The sequence below is a fragment of the Mauremys mutica genome, chromosome 4 (assembly GCF_020497125.1).
Source record: "Mauremys mutica isolate MM-2020 ecotype Southern chromosome 4, ASM2049712v1, whole genome shotgun sequence".
NCBI classification, from domain to species: domain Eukaryota; kingdom Metazoa; phylum Chordata; order Testudines; family Geoemydidae; genus Mauremys; species Mauremys mutica.
Window position 1 is genome coordinate 68,456,920 of NC_059075.1, and position 18,123 is coordinate 68,475,042.

At 45.9% G+C, this 18,123-nt stretch overlaps 1 protein-coding gene and 1 long non-coding RNA gene across 2 annotated transcripts; one reads left to right on the forward strand and one right to left on the reverse strand.

Annotated features, from left to right (window-relative positions):
• The first annotated feature begins 257 nt into the window (after positions 1–257).
• Positions 258–5,388, forward strand: ZFP36L1 (ZFP36 ring finger protein like 1). The gene is made up of 2 exons (XM_045014171.1): positions 258–479; positions 2,840–5,388. Exons 1-2 carry the CDS (start codon positions 423–425, stop codon positions 3,788–3,790), a joined length of 1,008 nt encoding a protein of 335 aa, XP_044870106.1. The 5' UTR covers positions 258–422; the 3' UTR covers positions 3,791–5,388.
• On the reverse strand, positions 5,186–11,444 carry LOC123368927. The gene is made up of 4 exons (XR_006578932.1): positions 11,347–11,444; positions 11,113–11,252; positions 7,818–7,949; positions 5,186–5,725 (listed from the first exon to the last, which is right to left on the reverse strand). It is a non-coding gene; the product is annotated as an uncharacterized LOC123368927 (long non-coding RNA).
• Positions 11,445–18,123: the final 6,679 nt, after the last annotated feature.

The following is an 18,123-nucleotide window of genomic DNA, read 5'->3' on the forward strand; positions in this document are numbered from 1 at the left end:
GTCGGGCTGGGGGTGGGGAGCTTTGAAAAACTTTCCTCCTCGTACCAGGAGCCCAGCGCAGGCTCCGATCGGGCTTTGCCTCCCCTCCCCGCCCCCCTCCTTCCTCTTGAAAGTTTTCTCGGGCCCGACCGGCGGGGTGAGTCAATCGCGCTGTCAATCATCTGCCTCCTCCTCCTCCCTCCCCGGCTGGCAATGGGCCGCGAGCTCCTCCCCGGGCCGGGCTGGGAGCTTGCAAACTTTATAAATTGAGTTTAGGCAAAGCGGCGGGGGAAAGCGAGCGGCCGGCCGGAGGCAGAGCGAGGCGTGGCGGCAGAGCAGGGGGCAAGGACTCGGAGCAGGGCGCTGGAGGCTGTGCCTTACTTCCCACACTGCGATCCCTTGCGCCCGGCTAGCGCTGCTCTGCCGCCCTGCGATCGCCCACCATGTCCACGGCGCTGGTGTCTCCGACCATCTTCGACCTGAGCGAAGTTCTGTGCAAGGTAAAGGGGCTCGCCTGGGCGGCGCGCGTGGGGCTGATCGGCCCCCTCTGCCCGTGCGGCTTTAGGGGATGCGGCTTTTGTCGGGTCTTTCACTAAGTTCGGTGCCTGTTTGGACTTAACTGTGTCGCCAGCCCTCCCTGGCGCTCGCCTCGTGCGGCGAGGGGAGGTTGTGTTGCCTCGATCGTAAGTCAGTTGCTGCTTGCCGTAAAATTATTCTGGTCTTCTCCCTCATGAGCTGATTGTGGCTGGTTTTCCTGTCTTTCGTTGCCCCTAGGAAGGACTAAGCGCAGCCGAGCAAACTTGTTAAATGTTTTGAGTGCCTTTCCGGGGTTGCGTTTTTAGTTCTTTCTTTATTTTTGCAAATAGTCTTCTGGAGGCCAACGAAGTTGTAAAGAGAACTCGTTAATGTGGCCAAACTGTTTGTGAGTTGTTCCCTTTTTTCACTGTCTCCTCTTTCTCCCACCAGCCAGACCTCCGGTGGGGGGGGGGGGAGATTTCTAATGTGTTAATCGCGGCATTTTGCGAAGATGTGTGTGTTTAACGAGTTCGGGTATGAAATCCCAAGAATCCAAGTAGTTTTGTAAAACTTGTTGAGGACGTTTCCCTTCCCTTTGAGTTCTGTGCTTTTGAACTGAGATGCTTCTAAAAGTTTTGGAAATGTAAAACCTTCCTTTTTTTTGTGTGCATATGCGTGTGTCAAAGCTACCTCTGGCTTCAGAGAGCTGTTTGACATGGGGCGTTGGTAGAAGGAATTTTAACGTGTTAGTTAGAAGGCTTTTTCTTCCGAGTTGTTGCTCGGCCACTTTTAATTGCTTAAGTTTTAGGCTGCTGTAACACGCCTGGTCTTGTTGCTATGATTTTCCCAAGTTAGTTCTGCTTCTGCTCCTACAGCTGCAAATTTACTTTGGGGGCAAAACGATCTGGTGATGAGGTTCCTTTAATAATCTTTGCAGGCCAGTGTGCTGCACTCACAGCTGCTTCCATTCACTCAATGCAGTTTTACTTTTCTTATTTTCCCTCCTCCCCTTCGGATCAGCTTTGTTCCCTCCCACCCCCTGTGGATTTCTCCTTTGTTTAGTGAAATTCTGTCTAAAGACACTTTTTTCTCAATTTATAACAGAGCTGGTTTAAAAAGGGAAACAAAAACAGAGTTCTCTACCCTCAACAAACTGATAGTCAAGAAAGTACTTTTCCTCCTACTCCTTAGATTTTTCCATGTTTTGAAATTATCAGCGTTAAAATGATTACAGATAAAAATTCTAGACTGACTCAGTTTTTGCCTGTTTACTTTCTTAAAAGTTGACAATGAAGGTGCACTACTAAAACAGGGCTAGGAGTGTCATATTCAATGAATGTGAACAAGGGCTGTGCCTCCCCTTTAAAATCAAAACACACAAAAAATTAATCTGGATAGGTGAAGAGCTTTAAAAAAGCTCTGCTTTTCAAAGTAACTGTAGCAAACCAGTGTAACTTTTCTCGCTGAAAGAGCTTTTTTAATATTTAAAACGGAGTTTGTAGATGAAGTAATTGGTTCCTGATCCCTTCCAGACTTTCCTTGCAGCCCAAAAGCTAATTGCAAAGGAATCCTCTTGCGGTTAGGGGTGAAGACTGGCCTGGATCAGATGAAATGCTATTGCTGTGCTGGAGGAGCAAGAGAAATGGGATTAATTTAGATCAGTAATTAGTGCATTTCCAAAAAGTCCCGTGCCCTCACCCATTTGTCTCACACATACGCCCTGTCCCTGAAGCAGGACTGTCCCAGATAATGCTTCTGTACTTTTCTGTAGTGCAGAAAATCTACAATTCTCAAAGGTTTCTACAATAGTCTCTGACATTAGAGGGGTTTGTGAACAGGGTGGAATAATTCAACAGAGGAGAGATGACAGGAAGTACTGGCTCTTGGGTCTGGCAAGGGTCCTGAACCTGGGGAAGATGTGGCTGTGGGACTGCAGGTGGAGCAGGGTGAGCAGTTGCTTGCAGCAGGGGAGGACTGTGACTCTGGAAGGAAGAATAGTGGGTTTGGCTCTTGCAGGCAGCACTAGGTGTGGGTAGGTGGGGCATCCAAGTTATTGCCTTGGGCGGGGGAGGTTGTATGTATTGCAGGTTGACTGGGTAGGTGGGGCACCTGGTCATTGCCTGGGGAAATGGGTGCCGGGTAACAGGATGATTTGCTGTCCTACGAGGTGGGATATTAGAAGCAGGGTTATTTTGCAGAGCAATGGGGCTGTTGAAGATAGAGGCTAGGTTTGATATGGAGGGGCTGGATGTGGTCACCTTGTTGACTGATGAGTTGCATTGGGAATAGGCTGCAGGAGGTTGCTGGAGCAGGCTGGGTGACTCTCTTGTTTTTCTCTCCACAGAGTAACAAGATGTTGAACTACAGCCCTTCAGGTGTTGGAGGGTGTCTGTTGGATAGGAAGGCAGTGGGCACCCCAGCTGGCGGGGGTTTCCCTAGGAGGCACTCTGTCACCTTGCCCAACTCCAAGTTTCACCAGAACCAGCTCCTAAGCAGCCTCAAGGGGGAGCCGGCCCCTGTGCTGGGTCCCAGGGAAAGCCGTTTTCGGGACCGCTCCTTCTCTGAAGGTGGTGAGCGCCTGTTGCAGCAGAAGCAGCCTGGGGGACAAATCAACTCGAGCCGCTACAAGACAGAGCTGTGCCGCCCCTTCGAGGAGAACGGTGCCTGCAAATACGGTGACAAGTGCCAGTTTGCCCACGGCATCCATGAGCTGCGGAGCCTAACCCGCCACCCCAAGTACAAGACAGAGCTGTGTCGCACTTTCCACACCATCGGCTTCTGCCCTTATGGGCCTCGTTGTCACTTCATCCACAATGCCGAGGAGCGCCGTGCTGTGGCTGGGGGCCGGGACCCCACCATCACCGACAGACCCCGCCTCCAGCACAGCTTCAGCTTTGCTGGCTTCCCCAGTGTCACTGCCAATGGGCTGCTGGACAGCCCCACCTCAGTCACCCCACCACCCATGCTGAGCGCTGATGACCTTCTGGGCTCGCCCACCTTGCCAGATTGTGCCAGCAACCCCTTCACCTTCTCCAGCCAGGAGCTGGCCACTCTCTTTGCCCCCAGCATAGGGGTGCAGGTGTCCAGTGGGGGTTCACCCACTGCTTTCCTCTTCAGGCCCATGTCTGAGTCCCCCAACATGTTTGACTCACCCCCCAGTCCTCAGGACTCCCTCTCTGATCAGGAAGGCTATCTGAGCAGCTCCAGCAGCAGCCACAGTGGCTCAGATTCACCCATCCTGGATAACTCGAGACGTCTTCCCATCTTCAGCAGACTCTCCATCTCTGATGACTAAACTGGGGTTTCCTCTTGCCCTCCTCCCACCTTTATTACAATGTTAAGCTGAACCCCCCCCTTGCCCCCTCCCAGTGCCCCCAATCTAAGGGTTAGATGTTAACCTAAAGGCTGTCCACTTGCCTGTAGCCGACTCACTGGCTTAGACCTTAAGTGCCAAATTACAATAAAAAGCAATAACCGTTTACAAAATTAGTGCCTTTGAACATTTTCACTGTGACTGTATTACCTCTCTGGCTGCAGAGGGCACCAGCAGCCTCCTTTAAAGCTCTGTGCACTTCCAGATGTGCAGGGAATATCCATAACCAACTGCTCCCTCCACTGGCCACAATAATGCATTGTTCCTTCCCCCCTTCCTTCCCATTGGCCAGTTTCTGCTAGACTTATGGCATGTGGACAGCGGTTAACATCCAACCCTTTTCCCCTTTAAAGACTAATCTTGCCTGGGTCTGCTCAGGTCTGCAGGAAGAAAAAGCTGAGAATGGACAAAGATTGTAACATGAGTGGGACTTGTGACTGGGGGAAAAAGCCAGATGGACTATGAAAGACTTGATTTTGGTGCTAAAAGTTCCCCATGTATACATGTGACATCTTTACAAACAATAAATAAAACTAGAGGGGGTGGGCAAATGGAATTCATTCCACACACGCAAGTTCCGTGTATTCCAAGTTCCAGTAGACATAGCTTTAATGGTTTTGCTCTAGAGTACGTTAGATCTATCTTAGAGCACTCACGCCAAGCTTTTTATTATTTTTTTTCTGGGTTTTTAATTTTGTATAACTTTTCAGAAATTGGAGAGCAAATTTTGCTTGTCACTGCACAACAATATAAAAAAAAGCTTATTTAACTTATCAAAACGTATTTATTGCCGAAACCTATGCTTTTTGTTAATTTTGTTCATATTTATCGGGATGATGAATCCATAGAATATATTCTTTTATGTTTAAATTATGATCTTCCATATTAATCTTAAGATTGTGAAGTGTCTTTTTTTCCTTTTTTCCCCCCACAGTTTAATATATTATACTACAATGACATTTTTGTAACTTTACACTTTTTTGGTTATTTTATTTTAAAAAATGAAAAATTAATTTAAAAAAAATGCAAAAACTGTGTTTGGATTATTTATTTTAGAATTTCCCCCCTTTTTTGTGTTGGACTGCAAATTGAGTTAATGTGCTCCTTTGCCTTTTCTCTTCCTCCTCCTCCTCCTTCCCCTCCCCCCTAGGTCATACAACACCTGGGCTTTAGAATGTATGTGTATAAGCTCTGTTGTGAGACAGTATGGAAGGAAGACATTTTACTTCCTTTTTTTTTTTTCCGATAGCTTCTTAAAGGAGACAAAAGCCTTTGGCTTAAAGTGCCTATTTGAAGACATTCCAAATGCAGTTTGTCTTTGCCTTTCTGTGTTCCAAGTTTGGAGTTTTCCTTGTTGAGGTGAACGGGACTGGCACAAAGAAAATAATGAATGTAATTTTTTTTCCCCCCTGTTACTGTTCACTACATTGCTTTTTTTCTCTGTGAGTTTATTTAAAAGAATCTCTTTTGTAACGACTGTTTGCAGTTTAAATCAATAAACCCCAAGTTTTTTCAAGAAACAGACAATGAAATTGGTTTTTCTTGCAAAAACGAGATGCTCTTCTTTTAAGATAGCCACTCAAATGTAGAATACTTCCTCCTCCCAACCCACAGTCTGCACGGGGGACTTTGATATACCATCTGTCCTTCTCTGAGATGAGAATATGCTGATCAATTTAAACAAGCAAATGGGTGTAAAAGAAGACACATGCAGTGGCTTATTCGATCAGGCTTTGTTGATCTTCATGTTTACACTGGGATCTTCCTCTTGTCTTAATTTTCAAAGTCACTCAGGCTTTTCTCGCAAACTTCCTCTTCTGATATTTGTATCTGGATCTCCTGGACTGGCTTCCACTCCTGCTAGAAGAGATGGACCTTTATTGCACCAAGAGAGTATGAGCTATGTTTTGAACTAGACTCTGGTAAACTGAAGTTTCTGATGAAATTATTCTAATTATTTTCAGATTTCAGGGTTTGCACATTAGTAACTGTTCTAGTTAGGCTTTTAGAGGGACTACATATTTTACAAGGTGAAAGAACACCAACCAAAAGCAGTTGAGTCAAAATGCATAAATCTCATCCCACATCATAGCCCAACCCTCACCTACTCCTTCAATGCAAAATTTCATTGGCGCTTCCAGGGACTGCTGGAAGCATATTGTCTTGGGGCACTTTCTCCTAGCGATGCTTACAGTGTAACTCTTGTACTCAGACTTGCTTGAGGCTCCCCTACCCATCTGAACATGTTTCAGCATCTTTCCAAGTTGTTGGGGGTGGGAAAACATACCAAACCAACAACCATCTACGCTCTGGCTCTTGCCCCATCTCAAGGAAGTTCAGGAGAAAACCTTTACAGATTTACTGTAGAACATCTTCCTAACATAGAACCTGCAGGACACCCAGGGCCTATGCTAAACTTCCACCTGTGATATTGGAGGCCCTTTGGACCTAGCATTTCTACAGTGCAGTTTGGCAGAAACATAGGGCCAATTTAAGAGGTAAAAGTGGAGTGGGAGGTGGCTACTAGAGAGATGGGTTACACTGGATCATATAAAAGCCGTATGGAATTTTATCCAGCAGAACTTCACATGACTGGTAAGCAGTACATGCTGCCCATGGGGGAAGAGCTCCTGGCACAACCACCATGCTGTTACTAATGTTTGACAAATGTCCTTCAAATGCATTGCACAGGCAGCAGCAATCTTCTGCTTATATTTGCACATTCTCGGTTACTCAAAACTGTTCAAGCCTGAAAGACTGGTATCTACCATAAGGTGCTTTGCAGCAGTAACTGCTTAACTGTCTCTCCTGAATGTTTAATGGAGTTTTGGTTTAAAAAAATAAATGCTCTGAGCGGCAAAGGATTCTTTGGCATATTCCAGAGTGTGAGCATGGAGCTGGAAACTGCTCACCATTCTAGAGTTCTTTGAATGAATGTGCTTTGCCCTGTTAATAATTGATGAAGGAAATAGCTGTGCTACTTGCATGTTGCTCTCTGAGGAATAATTAGGATGCTGTGCTAAAAGCAGACCTTTGCACATAGTACTTGTGTGGTTCCCCTGACGGTGCAGTGGCCTAATGTGCCAGCTTTTGGAGACAGGCCACCATTTGTCTTTGGATGGTTCGTGCTTTCTTGATGACACACACCTTTGCCAGTAGGTTTTTATGGCAGTGTTTTGCAATAGTTAAATAGACTAAACTTGAGCCCCGGGTGGATGAGGGAGGAGAAGGAAACACTCTGTAACCTCTCAGAACAGGCCACAATACACATTTATTTAGTATGACCTCTTTAATATTGGGAGTCTCCTGGTCTCTAACCCCAGTTACTTTGATATAGGCCTGCCTATAGCATAGCAGCTATCTTAACGGTGCTGCTATTCTCCTGTCCGTGGATGAAGCTCAGTTATCCATATTGATTCTTCTAGATGGCAGCTGACAAATCTAAAACTTAATCATGAAATGTTAATGTGTCATCAGATATTAGGAAGATTAAATTGAGTCACCAAGTGGCTTCATTGCTCCTTTTCTGAGAAGTGCTGGAGAATAGTCTTGGGCAATTGCTCATCTGATCTAAGGGGCCTTGTCCAGTATTTCCTTCTGTTGCCTCTCTTCAATTAGTATATGGGGTTGTTAGGTGAGTAGTGAGGAAGTGTGGGCAACAGTGTCTTCAGTATGCTAATAGCCCACTCAATCTCTTCTGACTGGTTCAGTGTTCTGACATGCAAACTGATGCATGGATGAGAGCCAGCTGCCTGAGACTCCATACAGATAGGATTAGGGCGACCAGACAGCAAGTGTGAAAAATTGGGATAGGGGTGGGGGGCAATAGGCGCCAATATAAGGGACCCAAAATCGGGACTGTCCCTATAAAATCAGGATATCTGGTCACCTTAGATAAGATGAAGAATGCTTACAGTTGAGGGAAAACAAACTAGATGGCAGAGCTTACCTCAGCAACTCAGATTGATGGGGTTTGCCTGCTGTTCACTTCTAAGGTTCTCCACCCAGGCCTCTTCGTGGTTCTGCAGTCGCTACTTGAAGTTTAAGTAGTTGCTGTTCCAAAGACTGCTGCTTGCCATCTCTGCTTGACAAGAAGATTTCATCCATTTCTTTCAGCCCCAGGCCTCACTTGTTCCCTACCTTTGGTGCCTTGAGATTAATGTCTATAATGCTCTCGACCTTCAAACCGTCCAGAAATTGCAGCTAGTTCAGAATAAAGCAGCCTGCTTGCTGAGCAGTGATACTTCTCTCCATGGTCTGCATTGGCTACCTGATGTCTGGCATGTTAGAGGCAGATTTTGATCTGCAAAGTTTCTACATGGTTTAGGCCCAACCTATTTGAGTGACTGCCTCTCCCACTCTGTGATGGTATGGCAGAGGCACTCTGGCTTGTAGTTACTTGAAATAAACAAGATGGAGCTCTGAAATGCTTTCCTCTCCCCATTCCCAGGCACCTTGGTCTGACAGTCACCAAATCCAACCTCTCTGGCAAAACATGCAAGACTCACCTATTTGCCCAAACTTCTCTGGATGTGAGGCATGCAGTGTGAGATGGGCTCTTTACGGGGGTGGGAAACAGGTATCTCTGCTGTCCATTTTTTGATGTACTGGGTTTAGTCTGTTTTAAATAGATGTGATGTGTGTGCCTGGAGTATGAAAGGGCAGTGATAAAGCAAAATACATTTAAAAACAATATCCTACGAACTCTTGTTTCTCTCTTCCTGCTACTTTTTTGCTCTGTCAATGTAGTTAAGAGATGGACAAAAGGAAGAAAACAGTCTCCAGCTGTGATTTAAGAACTGTGGAAGTGAAACAGGAACATTGTTACAAGCTCCAAAAGCACCTGGACTGTCTGTCTGTCTAGTGCCTACCACAGCAGAACCCTGGTCTATGAACAGGGCCCCTAGCTGCTACCACAATATAAACAGAGAATGCAATGAGCTGCCCAGGCAAGGCTGTCTTACAAAGCAGAATGAGCATGCACAAAAGGACATGTAGGAGGTTGCTGCTAGATGATGGGGGTGGGTAGAGCAAATCCATACAACACTTTATAAACACAGGTTGGAGCAGGGATTGTGCCTCCTTGTGTTCACACAGTACTAACTAACGGTGGGTGCTACAAGCAACAATGAACGGGCTCTCCAGAAATGCCTCAAGAACCAGTGGAGTGTTGTGAGGAGGGTCTGGGGTGGGAAGAGTATCAGGAGCATTTGAGTCTGAGTCTGGAGAGCAAGGGCTTGGGGAAGCTATAAGGAGAGGAGCTGCAACAGTGTGAGAAGATGGGGTTTCCAACGTTGATGTTGCAGAAGTGTGGGTGGACAGACAGATGTGTGAGGAGAGGGAGTCGAGAACAAAAGACTGCTGAGGTTACAAACCATGGAAGCCAATGGAAGGGCTGAGTTGAGATGAAGTTGTGCTTGGGAAGGCTCCTCATGCCCAAAGAACCATGTCTGTTTTTGAGACCTGCAGGAAATTGAAAGCCAGGCTTGTTCAAGACAATGTGGGTCAGGGACAAGTCACAGAGGTTGAAAAATGGTCTGGTAACAGCAGCAGCTAAGGTTAAACAGTGAAAAGATGAGTGAAATGAAAAGTAGATGAAAAACAACTTAGGGACAAGAATGGAGTCTTGTTGGGACACCACAGAACAGAGATCTGGGGCCAGAGGAGACCCCATACTGGAGACAGTTTGGTAAGAACAGAGCCATAATGGGAGGGGAAGTGCAGGAATCATTGCATTGGTTGGGGGTCTAAGTCTAGGGGGAAGGAGTGCTCCATGATGCCAAAGGCTGCACTGAGGTAAGGGAAGGAGGAATTGAGACAGCTCCTGTCTTTCCTCAAGAAATGGGAGTTCAGGTAGGCACGAGAATACTGTCAGCAGAGATTTGGGAATAGTGTTTCATGAACTCATGGAACTACACTTAGAACTTTGAAAAGGGCCAGTTTAATCCAGATCATTAGAAGATGATGCTGTCGAGTGGTGTACATTGTCCTTTGTTCTGAGACTCTGTGGCTCCATGTCTGCTTTTTGCAAGCCTGTACTTTTTCTCTAGAAGACTTCCAATTAAAAAAAGCTCTTTAAAACACCCTAAATCAATACCTGCTGTGCTATGACTAAGCCCCTCAGGCAGCATTGTAGCTAATTTATAACCTCCCCTTCTGAATGAAGGGGGGTTCTACTGGAAACAGACACAATAAGCATAGGCAAGGGTACAGAGGAACACAATTCTGCAGTAAACCAGGGAGGAAATGGGAATGTGGGTGGCTGCCAGGTGTGGCAGTTTCTTATGTTTCCTCATGGGTAGACCAGAACTCCTGTTTGGTTAGCACAGCTTTCTGGGCTGAGTGGGGTTTATTATAGTGCAAATGTTTGGAATTCCATGTCTTAATTTTCCAAAGATTTTTAATTTTGTTTTGTTGTTACCATTCTCTCAGCCTCTTCTCGGTGACATGGTTTAATCAAAACTGTGCTGCTTTTTGGGGATGCAAAGGATGAGCTTGGAGCCCTCATTCCTTCTGCAAATTAATCTTTTTACAGTTTTATTTTTATGTCCTCCTCCACCCACCCACCACTACCACTTGCTCAACACATGGAAGTGAAACTTCTCCATTTAACGTTCTCCAGGCTTTATAACTGTCTGTGTAGCACATGGCTGCCAGCTACACAACTGTCGCAGAGGTCAGAGCCTGTAAGGCGGTGTTTCCCTCCCGGTTTCTAAATGGACGTTGGTATGTTGTAAAAAGAAGAATGGGAACCAGTGGAAACAAATTTATATTTCTCTATATTTTCAGATCCTATTGCCCCTCTTTGGTGGCATCAGGGGCAAAAATGCTTTGAGACTAGAATGCCCACCATGTTAACACTGGGCTTTCAACAACCCACTGTCCTAGATGTGAAAGTCATGTGGAAGTTTAGCCATGTGTTTTGCCATGTCTCTGGAGTTTTATCTCCTGCATGGAAAAGGAGGGGGATACAAGCAGGCAGCAGTTGGAGTAACACAGATGGATACATTGTACTGCCCACGTAGAACTAATACTTAGCACTTCTCTAGGTTTGCTTTCACATGTGGATCTGGAAGCACTTCACTAAGATGCTGAGCATTTCTTAAGGTAGGCAAATATCACTGTACCTATTTCATAGATGGGGAAATTGAACTACAAAGCAGTTAAATCAAGTGACTTGATCAAAGTTACACAGTCTGTCAGCCGAAGAGCTAGGAAAATAATTTAGGACTTCTGACTTTTACCTTTCTGTTTTAATCTTCAGACCACAGCAAATATTTCCTGTACAGATGCCAATGTTGATTCACAGGACAAGGATGTGGAACGCAAGTAATAGAAATGCCAGTACTGCTTAGGTCTATAGTCACAGACCCTGAAAGAGAGGCTAGAGTACATGGAATAAAAGCAAGCAAAGTTATTTTTAAATGCTTTTGATATATGTGCTTTTAAGGAATTTCTTGGAAGACATCAGCATTTACCCTTCTAATGACTGAGGAGAATGACACTCCACTGCAGGCCCAGCTTTTAGTTAAGGAGACTATAAGAATCCTGGTTTCAACATGACTCTGCAGTCATGTGACCATGGAATGTCCTGTTCATATGCAACAATGGAGTCGTCATGTCATTTAAGAAGTGCAGTAGTTCTCTGAAAAATTACTGTAAAAAACAGTACAAGAAGTTTCCGTTCTCATTTTCTCTCATCACCTCCAGATGTGATATGTTCAGTTTGCAAATTAAGCTTTTTTTTCTGCCAGCCCTAAAAATTCATCCTGGATCTAAAAGTAAAGACTGACTCCAACTTGCTCCCTCTTACCTATGCTAGCCTAGCATGTCTAACAGGAGTAGAAAAACAGTAAAAACTTTTTTTCACTAAGTTTAGCCAATAGTCAGCTGAGCACACACGGGAACAGATCTGTTGAACGAGATATCTGCCATTGTTACAGTCACTTTTCTGACAATAACAGCACTTTAAAGTGGGTGTGAACAGCTGGAAAAGTTGTCTTTTTAAAAAAACAAAGAAACAATTTGTGATAACTTTAAAACAGGCAGTTGGAGGAGTGAACCTAGTGATGGAAATGGGAGGCAGGAGGCCTGCTGGGTTATCATATCATTAGGTTTGGCAAGGACTTCTAGTGAGTCATCTAGACTATCCCTCTGACTACGGCAGGATTGATTTCATTATCCCTAAACCACCTCGGATTCAGATAGCTGTCTAGAGTTAACCTTGAATGCTTCCACTGCTGACAAGCCCACAGAATTCCCTCAGCAGCATGTTCCATTGCTCAAGCTGTCCTAATGTTTACATATTTATCCTAATATTTACCTTGAATTTATCCTGCTGTAGTTTGTCCATTTATTTCTTGCCCTGTCCTTTTTGGCTAATCAAAATGGAATACTACCCTCTTGATAACATCTCTTTACATCCCTCACCTGGGTTGAGAAGAGCAGAATAACCGCCAAGATGGAGATAGACACTATCTTTCTACAATACAACCACATACAGCATTTAACCTTTGTCACAGCATCACATTGCTGATTTTTCTTCAGTTTGTCATCTCCTGAGGCCCGTGACACTTCTCTGTAGCACTGCTGCCGAGCCAGTGCCCCCCCATATCGTGTTTGTGTGAGGATTATTCCTTTACTGAATTTCATTTCTCTTTCCACTCTATTAAGAGCCTGCTCTGATTGTACTACTGTCCTTCAAAGTATTTGGAACCCTCCAAGCAGCCCGCCAGCTGAAGGTTTGGATAATGTACTGTGGCAGTGGATAATACTTGATGCTTCAGTGTAAGTTGCACCCTGGAGCCCTGTAGCACCTGGTCACTTGTACAATCCTCCTCCTGAAGGGGAAAAAAAAATACTTCTTGTCTCTGGGCAGCTTAAACCCTGAACATAAAAGCCAGTTTCGTTCCTCTTACCATGAATTTGCATAGTTATAACTGTTCATAATGGTCATAAAATTATCCAGCGTTTTAAAAAATTCACCCATAGTATTGGACCTTGTGACCTCCCTTATCAGCTCAGTTCCAAAGGGTGACCATACTCTATGTAAAGACGTAGTACCTTTTGTTTGCTCTGAGTGTACTGCCCTTTAGGGTTATCGACCGACCCTTTTGGTCTCATATTATTGGCCAGAGTAAGACAGAGAGATGTTTCACTTTTCACTGTGTCCTTCATAATTTTGAATACACCAATCAAGTCTCCTTTGCCATTTCACCTTTTCATCCCAAATAATCCTAGTTTATATAATCTCTTGTCAAATGGCAAACCCACCTAGACCTCTTCTATGGATTGCTCTTCTATTGATATTTTTTAACCTCTTCTACACCCTCCTCAAAGTGAAGCAACCAAAATTAGACACACACAGTTCCAAAAGAGTTCAACATAACTGTCAGAACATTTTAAATCACTTTCAATGCAGCCAGGAGTACCATCTAATTTTTTAGCGGCTTCTCTGCACTGGACAGGCTGCTTCATTCAACTGTTCATGAAGGTCAAGATTTTAAAACCTGAGTTCTTAAAATTAGACTCCTAAATTCATATTTAGGTTCACAGGAGTTGCTATACTAGATCAGACCCACAGTCCATGTAGTTCAGAATCCTGTCTCTGACCATCGCCAGATAAAAACTGTAGATAGATTTGTAAATAATTTTTATACTTCATAGCTTTTATATTAGTATAGTTTAGTTAGTATAGCTTGTTTTTCCCCATCCTGGGGACTCCCTACCTGTGGTCTGGGACTGTGCCCAGAGTCCCAAGGTTCAAGAATCTCAGGTCCTGCCTTTGCTCCTTCTCCGTGAGTGAGGATCACCAACACTGCATCTACTGCTGGGGTGAGATGCATATGTCTGCAAAGTGCAGTATTTGTTGCTCATTTCCATCAAAAACTCACAAAGCTCATGAGCTTTGTCTAAGGAAACACCTTATGCTGAAAGCTATGAGGCTCTACTCCAATTTGGGCCAGGCAGACCCTCTTGTACATTGGCCCCCAACAGATGAGCAGCGCATCTCCAAGCATGTGCTTAGGAGCACAGTCTGCAGCTCCTAAACCTAAGGACTCTTCCTCCAGGTCTTCCTATGAGAGTAGAGTCCACTCTTATGGTCACAAGGCCAGATCCCTGTTCAGGACTGTCTACAAGAGAGGCGATCCCTACCGCCCATCCCTACAGCCCATAAAAGTTGGGTAAGTCCTCGCACAGGAATTGTAACAGGCCAACACCACTGGAAACCCTCAGGCTGTAGGATAAAGTGTGCAAGAAGAAAGATCCATTGGTGACTCCAGTTCTGAAACACAAGGACTGTTATCCACTGGTTCTGTCTAGGAATGTGGGTCTGGAATCACCAGCTCACTCATCCAAGGACTGCACTAGCCCCCAAGAAACACCGGAACCATTGGTTACGACCATCAGAACCCTCTGAACATCAGGATGTATGGAGACAAATACAACACCACAGGATATTTTCCTCCCTTACCCCCAGTCTCCTATCCTGTGTGGCCTGGCCTTCCTGTGGGCAATTACACTGGAGGATGATACTACTTCAGTGTCTCAGGAACCATCTCATCTCCAACCATCGAGCAGGAGTGATCCGGTACCAAAGCCCCACCATTGGAAGGGGAGCAGTTTTCTGACTTGGACAAGTCAGATGTTCTGGCCACTCCTCCATCTCCTCAGAGAGAGCTGAGCCCTGACAGGCAGTTGAGCAGATCTGGATGCTACAATCTGGATGCTACAATCTGGATGCAGGTGGAGGGTTCGGGGATCCCCACAGTGGCCTGGGCTCCCTGGGTGGCTCTTACCATTGCCTGCTCTGGCTTCTGGCCTGGCTGGGGGCAGGGCCTCGGGAGGAACAGGAGGAGCAGGGGTGGGGCCATTGAGAGGGGCAGGGCCTTGTGGCAAGGGGAGACTAAAGCCCACCTCAGCCCCCACCAAGAAGAGGCTGGTGCTGCCAGCAGGGGCTGCTGGTACTGCTTCACGCCTGCCCAAGACATGCAGATGGGGAGAGCAACGTGACCTCCCTGCCCCCCAAACTATGTCCATGTTAAAAAGTGGATAGGCATGCCCCCCCCCCAGCTCATGGATATTTTGCAGCCTGGAGGCCCAAGGAAGGTGATGCTTCCAGTTAATAAGCCCATCATGAAGCTGGATAGATTGACATATTTCAGCATCCTGTGCCCCACACCTAAAAGAGCAGAGAGGTGCTATTTTGTCCCTACCACGAGGGAGCTGAATTTCTTTTTCTCCAACTCCATCCCCAACTCTCTGGTGGTACAGGCAGCTACAGAGAGGGCTAGGTCACAACATCAAGGGACCATCCCACAGACAAGGACTCAAAGAGGTTGGACCTCCTGGGGAAAAAGGTCTTTTCTTCTACAGGCCTGCAATTTCGTGTCGCTAACTAACAGGCCCTGTTAGCGAAATATGATTTTAACAACTATGTCAGGCTAGCAGACTTTAAAGACAAGCTTCCCCATGAGGACAGAGCCCAATATCAGTCCTTCATAGGACAGGGCAAGTTAGTGGCAAGAATGGCTCTCCAGGCTGCAGTGGATGCAGCAGATATGGCATCCAGAGTCCTGGCCACTGGTATAGTCATGAGGAGGGATTTTTGGCTATGGTCTTCACATTTCCCCAGAGAGGTCCAGAATACCATATAGTCAAATCTCTTCAATGAGAAAATGGCTGGGTCCCTACACTCACTACGGGTCTGAAGAGAGAACACCAGAGACAAGCCAATAGGCCAAGGCCACCCTGTCCTCGAGTGTTCTACCTCCAGCATCCAGCCACACCTCCCCAGAAATGTCAGAGGGCCAGAGGCCTTGATTCTCAGCCCCTTCTACCACCATGACCTCCACTCATTCCCAGTCACCTGCAAAGGGCGGTTTTTGCACCTCATTTTAGACCCACCTTCTACCACAGATGCCACCACCTCTTCCCCCATTATATTCAGAGACCATCTCGCAGTCTTCACCCACAATTGGGACTTGATCATGACAAACAGTTGGGTCTTGGATATTATCCATCAAGAATACTCCATGCAGTTCCTCTCCCTTCCCCCTTCAGGGACCATTTTCACAAGGTGATTCTTCATCAAGAGGTGGACTCCTTCCTACAATAAGTGGCAATAGAGCACATCTCACCTCAGTATCAAAGGCAAGGGTTCTATTCACAGGATTTTCTAGTCCTCCAAGAAGATGGAGGATGGATACCCATTCTGGACCTTCAACAACTAACCATCTTTATTTGAAAGTCAAAATTCAGGATGCTTACATTAGCATCAATAATTCCCTCCCTATGGGAGGAGATGTGGTTCATGGCTCATGAAGGATGCATACTTTCATGTAAACATACCTCCTTCCCACAGAAGGTTTCTGCAGTTTATGGTGGGCCAAGAATATTTTAGTTCAGAGTCCTTCCCTTTGGGCTAGCAACAGTACCCAGTTTTGTGTTTACAAAACTTTTCTCTGTGGTGCCAGCCCAACTGAGATATCAGAGTCACACAGATTTCCCATATCTGGACAATTGGCTCTCAGTAGGTCACTCATGCCAAGAGTGGTGATGGATTTTCTGCTCCATCTTCTAGCAACTCTGGACATCTGCCTAAACAAAGAAAAGTTTATTTAATCACCCACACAGAAAATAAACTTAATCGGCATGACACTGGACTCTGTTTCCGTGAAAGCTTTCCTTCCCACAGAAAGATTTCAGTTAATGAGCAGCCTGATAGCCCGGACTACTTGCAGACCAAGAACTACGGTCAGAATGTGTCTTTTAGACCACATGGCTGTGTGCACTTGTGAGATGCTGTTTGCCAAGCTTACTTATGATGTCTGCAGGCCTTGCTCTGGTCTGTCTACACTCCAAAGATCACATCAAGTTCAGGGTGTCTGTTCCCACCAGAGTCATCACCTCTCTTGCCTGGTGGTTCAACCTGGAGAGCGTGAGGTGGGTGTTCCCTTCAACACTCCTATCCCCACTGCCATCATCACTTCCCTTCTGGGTTGGGGTGCTCACCTGAACAACCACACTGCACGAGACACATGGACACCACGAGAGGCAGGTTGCACATCAATATAGTAGAACTGAGAGCAGTTCCACTTGGCTTGCAGAGCCATTCTCCTGCTTAAACATTTACACTATATCAGAGTGATGTCAGACAACATTACCACAGTCTCTTACATAAACAGGGGAGAGCAAGATCTCTTCCCCTTTGTCTCAAAGCAGTCAGGCTTTGGAACTGGTGCATCCAGAACCACAATGCTATCCAACCTCTCTGATGCACAGCACTTGTTAGCAGACAACCTGAGCAGGCACTTCTCTGTGGACCACAAATGGGAGGTTCGGTTCACAACTCTGTCCTGAGAGAAATATTCACTCAGTGTACACCTCAATGAGATATCTTTGCATCCCAAATGAACAGAAAACTTCACCTGTACTGCTCCAGAGGAGCTATGGGCCATGGCTCCCAGGGCAATGTTCTCCTGTTGTCATGGATAAATGATCTCAGATATGCCTTTCCTTCCACTCCTCTGCTACCATGACAGAAAGATCTGGGCCAGGGCCAGAGTCATTCTCCTAGCACTCAATTGGTCCACACACTTTTGGATACCAAAGCTCCTGAAAATTTGAGCCTACCCAATTAGAATCCACTCCTTCTTAGGCCTCCTAACTTAGGAGGGGGGCAGAATCAGATAACCCAATCCAGACTCGCTCCATCTCATGGCCTGGTGTTTGAATGGGCATTGAAAGTAGAGCACTCCTGTTCGGCACCTGTTCAGGCTATCTTTACCCAAAGTAGGACGGAGTCAACTGGGACTTGCTACCTAGCTAAATGTAGATGTTTCTCTACCTAGGTGCAGCATAATCAACCTTCTCCAGGCACTGCAGCTATTTCAGTTGTTTTAGATTATCTCCTGTCTCTAAAAAAACTCACATCTTTCCAATAGCTCACTGCGGGTCCATCTCGCAGTGATTAGTACCTCCCTCCCTCCGGTAGAAGTATGTTCTGTTTTCACCCATCCAAACTACAGTAAGATTAATAAGGGGCCTAGTCAAGACCTTTACACCAGTGGTCAAACCTACACCTCAATGGGACCTCAATCTCATCCCGCGAACACTCACCAGACCATCATTGGAACAGTTGGTGACAGGCTGCATGTCCCACCTGTCCATGAAAGTTGCAATCACTTCAGCCAGGAAAGTGAGAGAGTTGCGAACCCCCATGGCAGATGCTCCTTATGTTTTTTTCACAGGGA